This window comes from Montipora foliosa, chromosome 12 (assembly GCF_036669935.1).
Source record: "Montipora foliosa isolate CH-2021 chromosome 12, ASM3666993v2, whole genome shotgun sequence".
NCBI classification, from domain to species: Eukaryota; Metazoa; Cnidaria; class Anthozoa; order Scleractinia; family Acroporidae; genus Montipora; species Montipora foliosa.
In genome coordinates this window covers 31,557,419-31,567,748 of record NC_090880.1, presented here as the reverse complement: position 1 = coordinate 31,567,748, position 10,330 = coordinate 31,557,419, and the positions used below count along the sequence as shown (strand labels likewise).

At 38.9% G+C, this 10,330-nt stretch overlaps 2 protein-coding genes across 3 annotated transcripts in view; both read left to right on the top strand.

The window, feature by feature from the left end:
- Positions 1-952, top strand: part of LOC137981115 (uncharacterized) — a 14,430-nt gene extending 13,478 nt beyond the window's left edge. Inside the window, exons 7-8 of the mRNA XM_068828462.1 lie at positions 62-138; positions 614-952. Coding sequence (XP_068684563.1) covers positions 62-138; positions 614-817 — 281 coding nt within the window. The 3' untranslated portion in view covers positions 818-952. The remainder of the gene's footprint in view (positions 1-61; positions 139-613) is intronic.
- A 91-nt stretch (positions 953-1,043) lies between these two features.
- On the top strand, positions 1,044-9,442 carry LOC137979154 (uncharacterized). Of its 2 annotated transcripts, none has more exons than XM_068826352.1 (11): positions 1,044-1,229; positions 1,307-2,107; positions 3,521-3,759; positions 5,190-5,361; positions 5,695-5,922; positions 6,078-6,283; positions 6,467-7,001; positions 7,102-7,450; positions 7,543-7,719; positions 7,972-8,372; positions 8,929-9,442. In XM_068826352.1, the coding sequence occupies exons 1-11, from the start codon at positions 1,068-1,070 to the stop codon at positions 9,196-9,198; spliced, it is 3,540 nt and encodes a 1,179-aa protein (XP_068682453.1). In that variant the 5' UTR covers positions 1,044-1,067; the 3' UTR covers positions 9,199-9,442. The 2 variants fall into 2 exon arrangements, with proteins under 2 accessions (XP_068682453.1, XP_068682452.1); XM_068826351.1 differs by having other exon boundaries at positions 3,521-3,755; positions 5,186-5,361; positions 8,929-9,341.
- The last annotated feature ends 888 nt before the right edge of the window (positions 9,443-10,330 follow it).

Below are 10,330 nucleotides of genomic sequence, written 5' to 3'. Positions count from 1 at the left end.
GATCATTACATTGTTTACTTAACACAAATTGCAACATCGTCATGTGATACTTCTCTTACAGAAGGAGAGATGAATGTAATCAAAGATTTGGCAACCTTATACTCCACTCTCCAGGCTATTACAGGAGAATCAGGGCAGGTGAAAAACATCTTTATCCTACTTACATGGTGAAATAAAATATTTCGAATCATTTTCCGATGAATTCTCACTGCTTTTGCGGTACCTATTGCGCTCTGTTGCCAAATTGGATAGGAATAAAAGATTAAAAGTCTTTCTTTTGCAAATTTACCGAAGAAGGAATTTCATGCAATATTTTTTTTGCACAACTATGAATTTTTTGGCATCAAAATTTTAAAGAAAGGGGGAAGAGGCTTTTTCATTTTGAACTTAAAACCAAGATGTTATAGGTTTACTTCCTGTATGGTATATATGGTGATGACTCAGGGTAAAACCTTCTTTCATTTTCGAAGTGACGTCGCTGTCAAGGAATAAAGCATTTACCAGACCGTGCGTTCCGAATCATCTGTTAGTCTTGTATAAATCATGGCTCACTATTTCTCATTTTCTTTAGAGTGTCCCTGCTTTGGTCCTGAAATCCTCTTTCTATTTTCAGTTGAATTACCAGGGTCATGTGATCAGTTACAAAGCAGAAGGCAGAATACACAAGTTAAAATGGGTGTACGATGGTAGAGCCTGGGATGTGGGGAGTGGAACTAGTGTCGAAGCTAGACACTATAAGAGCAAACAAGGAGCAATAGAACACGCTGTCAAGAAGCTTATCGACGAACTTAAAACTAAAGGCATTGTCAGTGGATGAAATTCTCGAAACAGAAACTGAAAATTTTTAATATTTGATAGTTGAAATTTTGAAGTTTGTTTTTTACATCATAGTTTCCGATATAAATTAGAGAGAACTAATTGTTTTTTTTATGTGAGAAGTGTAGAATAATCATTAAAAGAAAGGTTACAAAGGAATGGAATTAAAAATTATCACGCAATATTATTGAGTGCGTGATTAGTGCGCGTGACTGGATCCCGGTCTCCCGGCGATTTGTCTGCTTGACAACATGGACAACGCCGACTTGGAAAAGCTCTCTATTTTCCCTGGAAAACTAACCCCGAAATTCCATCCAAATACTACTGAATACTCCGTAACACTTGGAAGCGATGTTAATCAAATTAAAATTGATCCACTGACAAGTGATTCAGGAGCTTCCTACTGCATTTCGGTAAGTTCTGTTTTCCCGCCATATCATGGCTTTTAACAGTCGACAGTAATGACTTTAGTCTGTTTTGGATTTTTAAGGGAAGTGGCGGTGGAAAAACAGTTATATTAAAAGAAGGAGAAGTGACATCCGTTAAAATAGAAGTTACAGCTGAAGATGGAAGCACAAACAAGAATTATTTCATTCACGTTACTCGACTTTCTTCAAGTGATGCCTCGCTCAGTGATCTCAAACTCTCTGTGGTAACAAATCTTTGTCCAAAGTTTGCCTCTAACGTCGCTAGCTATTCAATTAGTGTCCCGTTTCATTTTTCCTCTGTCGAAGTAGCACCTGTTGCTGCTGATAAAAAAACTGCGGTGAAAATAAACGGCAGAGATTCAAAAGAAACTGTTTATTTAAACTACGGTGAAACTCTCGTCGAAGTCGAGGTCACATCTCCAGATGGAAGCAATAAACAAATTTACAGTTTGTTAATCTGTCGTAATAAGATTCCTGGGGCGACATATTTTTCTGACGGAAGAGAGCAGTCAAACTTTACTTGTCCTGTGTGTTTAGGAATTCTACATCGGCCCAAATCGATTAAAAATAGCGACCCGAAACACGTATTTTGCAAGAGCTGCATCGATGAACTTACTAGAACTTCAAAGCGAGATCCCTTAGATGGGACGTCATTAGACAATAACTGGAAGTTAGAAGAATATGACTTGGATAAAGAGTTGTCGTCTCAAATGGTGTTCTGTGTTTATAAACACTGGGGATGTAGTGTGACAGTAAAGTTGTGTGAGCTTGGTCCTCATGTCAAGCAATGTGACTTTAGACCTTGTGTGGTGGAGAAATCTGAGGAGTTGGTTCCAGTGAAGGATCTGGAAGAAAAATCAAAGGTTAGCTGATAATTCTTTGCGAATAAGCACGTGCATTCCGAGAACATGGCAAATTTTGCTGTTTCGATCTATGATAATCGAGATAGACATGTACGATGGTGTTTTACTCTTAAACAAGCACTATATTTTTTATTCCATAATTAAGTAAAGTACGATCGTCCGGGTGAGTGTAGTCCTGAGAGGGACTGTTTGAGATGACATTGATTTTTTATTCCATAGTTATCCCTTTTAAAACATAAACTATAAGAGACAGTGTTCCGTACGCTCTGTACTTTGTACCTATTAGGTATTTTTTAAAGTGTTAATTTAAATTTTGATTGATGGGTGGCAATGCCAAAGGGAACTTTTTGCTTCCAGGGTTAGGGACCACTTGCTCCCCAACCATTCAGTATAATTTTTGAGTGTGGTTACACAAAAAGCAGCTAGTACTTAGTCTATCCAAAAAAAAAAAAACTCAGATGACGAGCTTTAACTGTGATGTCTATATCCTTTTCCTATCTCAAGCCTAATCTTAAATGTTGAGAATATTTCGGAGGGGGAAAGGAGGTGGGGGAGGGGGCAGTGTGAGCAGTAGCATAGCATCCTAGTAGCCCTGTTTTTAAGTCCAAGTCATTGTTTCAATTGTTTAGTCTTTTTTTTTGGCTAGGGTAGCAAGCCAATCACGTTATGTTACGAGAGCTGCTACATCACACGTTGGGAGTGCAGCGCTGGAAATAACAGTTGGTCATCGCACATTGTCCGACTAAATTTTGAAAATGTCCGGCCAATTTCACATGATGATCGGACACGTACGATGACCGAACATGTCACCAGCACATCTTTAGTTCTCTTCTTCAAGGTGTTGTCAGTCGATAAATTATGTCTGGTCCAATTTGTCAAAGGTCCGACCAAAAGCAAGATTTGAAAGGACATATGTCCTCTGAATAAAGAAAAATTATTTCCAGCACTGGAGTGTCTTCTGCTGTCCTGTGGTTATGTGGTTTTTTCTTATGTGCTGTATGGGGAGGCAGGGGTTAAACAGATACTGGAGTAAGCAAAGGACTTGCCAAGTCTAACAGCATCTCCTGATCATATCCCATAGGTTACAACATTGAGGCAGATTTTTATGTTTCTCTCTTGATTCTCTGGCTTTTAGCCCTCTCTCAGGCAAAGCCTACATAAGATAATTTAGACCAAGCTATACAATCCATAGGGCTAAGCTCAGTTACTGCATTTACGGCCAAAATAATATTATTAACCCAATGACCCCTGGGGTAGGTCTTGACAGATTTTACTCTCTCTGACGCCAGACAATTTTACTTGTCCACTGGTGGCATCCTTGGGCATTTGAGGTGTCAGTAGGTTAATAAAGCAGTATAATTTATTTGGCAAGTTACTCAATGATTGATAGAGTTACTGAATTGTGATTCTCAGGAAGCTTGCAAAGGGTGTCCAGATTGCAATCGGCCAGTAAGAACTTCTGAAATGGAGGAACATAAAACGTACATGTGTACAGTCAAACATCCCACCTCAGCAGAGAAACACAAAGCTGAAATTAGAGTGTGGGAGAAGAAGTTACAACAAGAAACAAATATAAAGTCTGTGGAAGAAATGATGAAGACAGCAAATGAGCAAGTTGAGGAGTGTTTCAAGGTCCTACCTCAACATGGTTGGTGCTGAATCCTTGCTATAATTATGCAAATGGCAATTATCCATAGGACAATAAATTAACTTGGCAATACTGCAAGAGTTGTTTAGCAGTCCAATCTGAAAAAAAAAACTTGTTTCTCACCTTGAAATATAGGTATTAAAATATGTGAATCTGAGAGGAAGATACCAAGTAAAATTAATGATGTAAATTGAGGTATAAGCTATCCCTGGTAGAATTTTAGCTATAGTCTTCATTTATTCAGATGCATTTTTATTAACCGTTTTGCCCGTGAACTGCCCCCTCCCCCCTTCCCCCAAACCACCTGGCATTAGTCTTGATAATTGCACAGGGGCCAAAAAAAATTGAGGATCAATATCACACATGTTTTTTGAAGTTGCAGAAATTGCCTGAGTCATGTGGCAACGAGGACAATTTCTGAAACTTCTGAAAATACAAGTGATATTAAGCCTTAATTTTATGAGAAAACTTGTGATTACTTGTTTATATAAAGGGCAACATTCTTTTATTGAGATGGTGAAAAAAGGCATAATGTTGTGCAATTTTGTAGGAAGCCATTTCAGTGTTCAGTTCGCGTCAATGAATGAATCAGCTGATTGAAAATTTTATTTTTGTACAACAATGCCAAAGCAATGAAACCAGCTCTGCTAAAAAAAGTTTACTACTGTACATGGAAATAATGAAAGTAATTTGCCTGGGGAAATTGCCAAAATTAATGAAAAATGCCCTTCAGGTCTCAGTCAATCAGCATTTAGTACTTTTTTCCTCTATGTTATGAGACAGTGTAAAACCTTTAACCCTTTAACTCTCAGGGGCCACTAATAGATTTTACTCTGTCTAATGCCAGACGATTTTACTCATCAGTGGGGTTCCCCTAGCGCGTTAAAGGGTTAAGTGTCTATCTTAGGAGGGAAAGGGTGAAAGGAAACATCATGTTTTTAGTGGACATAGACATTGTTAACCCTCTTCCCCCAGAAGCAGCTCCCATTTAAGAGTGAAGTCATCTGTTTGTTACTCTTGGGAGGGTAAGTGTCATTGATATCACGAATTTACAAATTGTTGACATTGCTGTTGTTCATGCACACAGTCACATGTTACATTTTGACCTTTTAACTCCAGCTGATAATGGTTCCAGACAAACTAAGTCAGGAACATTTACCGCTACCTTTAGTATAATTACATAGGTGATTATTGAAAATTCTCTGCGCTGATTGGTTGCACTTGAGGAGATTATTACGTGATAATCACCAAAACGGTTTTCAAAATGGCTGCAAGCTGTTTTGTTGAGGTGACAGACAACTTGAAATTATTATTGTTTTGAAGAAAATGCATATTTTTCAAATACCCCCGGTAATCAGCTATGTAACTATACTGAAACAGTTATTCACCTCCCCTTTGGTGAAATATTTTTAAATAACAATATTTTGTAGGTAGTGCAGGTCATTTTCATGGTGAGGTTTCACCACTGAGGTACCTTGAGATGGCTTCAGAATGGATTGCTTCTGCGATTAAGCTGGCTCCCAAAAAGGCTGATCTTCACTTTCAACTCGGGCAAGTTTTAGAAGAACAGCATTATGTTCAGGATCTGTATGGGATTAAACCTTCAGTACGTTTCTTTGTTGTGTTTGTGAGGGGATGGGGGTGGTTCAGGAGGAGGAGATCCCATTTCCTGCCCTTCCTACTATCCCCAAACCTAGAAGTTTGTTTCCTATGGTATTTCCATCATTTCAGCTGTGATTCGACCAAGTTGATTAAAGCTGAGTTAGCATTAACTGCGACGAAACTTTATAAGCTCCCATGAAATTTCAATCATTTAATTTTAGCCTATATTTCCCAAAAAGCCTTCCTTGGATGTTGAAAATTGTGTGTTTGTGTGTTCTTGAAATCTCATTTTCCAATCATTTCATTGGACGCTGAAACGCACTGTTTTTCTTTAAAGAAATCCTCGGACGAAGAAATGGATTTTAATATGAAATCTAAAGAGAGTTCAAAGGAAGATGATATTCAGGCAATCTGTGAGATAAGGGGTACAGGTCGCAATGCTCCCCTTTCCCTTCAGCTGAAGGCAATTGATGAAGAATACCACTATCTTTTGGATCAAGGACAGTCAGATAAAGCTGATTATGTACAAAAGCTGTATGCATGGAAATCAAAGCAGGCCACACAGGTACAGTAAGCACCATTTGTTTCAGGAAACAAAACTACAAATGTCGAACAAAACTGTCCATTCTAATGAAACATTACTCGGATTATTGCACACTGTCTTTTTTAAGTATTCTTTTTTGTAGGGAACTGGTAGTAAGCTTTCCATTTCTTTTGTAGAACAAGACTGCACAGTTCGTCGCAAATGAAGAGGAACCTCTTGGGAAAGCATTCATGAAGTATATGGACGCCTTATCATACGGATTAGATAATCATCTGTACAACTTGCATGTGGGCAGAATGCTCCTCTTGCAAAACAAACCAGAGGAGGCTTTGACACGGCTTCAAGTTGCTGTTGGATTGAAACCAACTAATGTGGAAGCCAGGTTATATGATCTTTTGTTTTTGTTTATTGAAGAACGTTTGTTGCTTGTAACATACTTCATACAAACAAAAGATGAACATAAGGCATCATTCATCTTTTTGATAACAGCATTGGACCTTAATTCATGCTCAAGATGTTTTAAATCATGGGATGTGTTAAGTTTTATTTTCTCCTGTTCATGCAGATTTTATCTTGGATTGGCCCTCTGTCAGCAGAAAGATGCTATCAGCAAAAGAACCGAAGAAGCTGTTAAATATTTGTCTGAAGGAGTAGAATACTTGTTAAGACAAATAACTGGTGATTCCGATGAGCCAAGCATCAATCCTAATAAATGGCAACAAACCAGTCTATCTTCGAATAACGTGATTAGACTTGACAATGTACAGTGGCTCGAAGGGTGTGCTTTGCTTGGAAGCATTTGTAAAAACTTTCCAAACGTACCATGTGGTGTGATGTCTTCTCAACGTTATCTGCATTTGTCATCGATGTTGGCCACTGACGTGATGTCTCGTCTCGTAGCAAGGGGAGATACATATCACGAAGTTGAATGGATCCTGTTTAAAAGTCATTTTCAACTTCTTCAAATGATGCTTGATGGAACAAAGGGAAAACCATGTGGACAAAAAATTGAGATTTCTCGTTTTTGTGAAAATTTGTCCAGTTTACTGAGCTGCTCGAATATTCCTCCCGGAAAGCAAATTCTTGAATTGCAAGAAAAGGTGAGAACAAACGGCAAGGTATTTCATGGCCCACAGATAGACTGCTCTATTTTTACCTATAATGCCTGACAGCAGTCGCTTATACTCCGTTCCCTTGCAGATTTGCCAGGAAGCGGTTGTGCTCCAACCCTGCAATAGCCGTGCTCTTTATCGCTTGGGTGATGCACAATTAAGTTGCCACGACAATGACGATCCTACTTCGACAAATTTCAAACAGATCCTTCAAGATGCAGAACTGAGTTACCGAGCTAGCATTGAACAAGAAGGTTCCCCATCGGTTGGAGGTGAGGTTTCTCCAAAGATTGCCGAACAACTGTGGTTCAAAGAGCGAAAAGCAAAACAAAAGGCAGAAAAGAAACCAGTGGCTCCTGGGTCTGAAAAGGCTGCTGCCCCAACAGCTTCTAAGGAAGGAACAAAAGCTGGACGAGGGGTTGTAGCAGCTGCAAGAGGTAGGTAGATGCTATATTGGCTTGTATTTTTTTAATCAGGCTTTTAATCTTACAAGGCATATTTTCTTTGTTAATCATTGATTGTCTTACAGGTCGAGGTACAGCTGTAAGAGGAAGGGGAAACGCTCCTTCTCGAGGTGCAGCTACTGCTGCATCCAAGGCACCTGTTGGAGGAATTCGTGGTAAGACATCTCCTACAAAGCTTACGGGAGTACAAGCAAGGGCTGCTGCCAGAGGAGGTGGCAAGACAACTGCTGGAAAAACAACGCGTATGTTGATGTTTTCTTGTTTGCCTTAATCTTTTTTCGATTAAAAGAAGAATCTCTGATTTAAATTTAATCTTGTATATCCAGACAGTTGTAGGCTTCATTTCTACAGGTAACCTCTGCTCAAGTTAGCTTGCAATGCGCATGAACAAAGATGAGCCTTAGCTAGTTTCCATGAAAGAAATGGTTAGTACTCAAACCGAAATTCAAGTGGAACAATATAGAGTAGGATAACAAAGCTTCTCTTGTTTTTAGTGTCACCTTCAAAGTCATCGACATCAACAACTTCTTCTCACAAGTCTGGTGCCTGTTCTCCTACAAAACAACCAACTTCAACGAAAACAGCTACATCAGCAGCAAAAACAGGGCTAAAAAGCCCAGTCACTCCAACTCCAGAGAAACCTGCAGATCTCAACCCTACAGCTGTGGAGAAAGCGAGTGGTCCACTGAACAAAGCTACCCACCAACCACGATTGGGCTTGGCGCGCGTTTTGATGCGAAAAGGTGGTGATAACATTAGTGATGCTCAGATGTTTTACGAAGAGGTGATCTCAATGGCACCTGAAGTTCACGATGCTTACATTGAGTTAGCTGACTCGTGCGTCAAATCAGACCCCATGAAAGCCGTTGACATCTATGGCAAATACCCCTTTAAGGTGAGGTTTATCGAGGAGGTTCCTGCACCGTCTCATCTTCCATTCCATTGCCTGCTGTAGCTGAAATATAAATGTAATAATATTTCCCCGTTAAGTGTAGAAGATGATTTATGTCTACACTCAGTGGAATAATTAAAAAGGTGATGTAATTCACTTACGGATACTTGGAGAAAAAATCTGATTTCTTCTAACAGGAGTCGGGCCCATGACCTTCGATGACTAGTTCGGATGCGCTACCACTGAACTATGCGAAACCCGAAGGAACTACGCCATTAAGCTAGTTTTAGCTGAAAATCGTCTTGCTTTACATCAGCGAGGACTAAAAATTGTGGCATTCTCACAAGTGGAGTGTGGAAGATTGTATGTAAATTTTGGTTTATGGCCCACGTTGCTCCCACGAGTCTCCTATTGCTCAGTGGTAGGGCATCCGGGTTAATTAATAATCGGAAGGTCGTAGCTTAGGTTCGATCCCTGTGAAGGGTAACTCGGATTTATTCCGAGTATCCCTGAGTCAACATCGGAAAAATACATCTCATCTGCATTATTACTTTCACAGGAGCCATTGACTTTTGATGATGCATACATCCATGGGGAAATTGTTCGCTTGTTGATGAAGAATGAAAAATATACTGACCCTAGGTTGGGACCAAGTATGATTTCCCTTGGAAAAGTTATGGGTCTTACAGTGCTGGAGAAGTATGTGGACACACTGGACAAGACATTCAAGTACAGCAAACTGCTTATGGAAGTTTACGCGGGAGTCCATGGCAAAAGTGTGGATGATCCCGACTTGAAGCAGTTTTTCAAATTTAAATGCTGGCTTTAAGTAGTTTGTGTGGATTATATAGTTAAGGCTAAGTATTTTCCCAGCTCTTCAAAAGCCCTACAACGGAACCACGCTTCGCAATGGTCGATATTTGATCTTTGTGCAAAAACCGGGTGATCTGTTACTTTGCTTTAACCATTGTTAAGTGAAGGTGCGCTGTATAATTTTTTCTCTATATTTGTTTATTTGTATTCTTTTTCATTGATTAAGTTTAACTGATTGTGTGTATGAATAAAATAATGTGGTAGGAAATTCTTCAGTAGTTTTGTGTTTGGTTTGTATTTCTTCAGGTACTTCACGCGAGAGTGTATTTGAAAAGTGATGTGCAATTTATTTAAAGTGGTACTCTGACGAAAATCGCATCTTTCCCATCTAAGCCATTTTGAAACATAAACAAGTAGTCTGCGTGAGAAGAAAAATGCTGTTTACGTTTTTTGAAATATCTCTTTTCGTTCCAGAGATATGCGAGTTTTTAAAATATGCAAATTAGCCAAGTGATGACGTAATACACTCAACCAAATTTTGTTCAAATATGATGAAAAGAGATATTTCAGCCAATTTGTATCAGAAATTTTTGATTTTTTGCAGTAAGATTCTACTAAATGTTCTCCACAATATGAGCTTAACAGTTCTGTTACCATGGCATCATACTGGGTTCCAGACCTCCCCCATATTATGAGCCTTTCTGGCCACCTTTGGCGTTCCATTTTGATATTTGCTAACAGCACTATATATGCATGATCAAGCAAGCATATAAATATGTTAGCACGACTTTGTGGCCTTGTTTAACATTTTTCAAGCCGAAAATCACTAACATATTGAAATAAAGTGGGTGGGGACTGGAAAAGAGTGAGTTGCCATAGAAACATAATTTTTTATAGCCATCGGTGTGTTTCTTGTAGAACTATTAGACTATCAAGTTTCAATGGTCTGTGCTGTAAATTGGCCAAGATAGCTCTATTTATATACTCAATATAATATTGGGTTGAGTGTATGACGTCATCAGTCATTTCATTTGCATATTTACCCATTTTTCAAACTTAAATATCTCCGGAACTAATGAAGATATTTGCAAACGGTAAATGGCGTTTTTGTTCTTTCATGGAATTCTATGTGATACACTCAAAAAATC

Bases quoted from the DNA above. Each gene is read 5' to 3' on its own strand.
- LOC137979154 (XM_068826352.1), top strand. From the start codon at position 1,068: ATGGACAACGCCGACTTGGAAAAGCTCTCTATTTTCCCTGGAAAACTA. The intron at 1,230-1,306 runs GTAAGTTCTGTT...TGGATTTTTAAG, and splicing joins GAGCTTCCTACTGCATTTCG to GGAAGTGGCGGTGGAAAAAC. The intron at 3,760-5,189 runs GTGCTGAATCCT...TTTTGTAGGTAG, and splicing joins GTCCTACCTCAACATGGTTG to TGCAGGTCATTTTCATGGTG.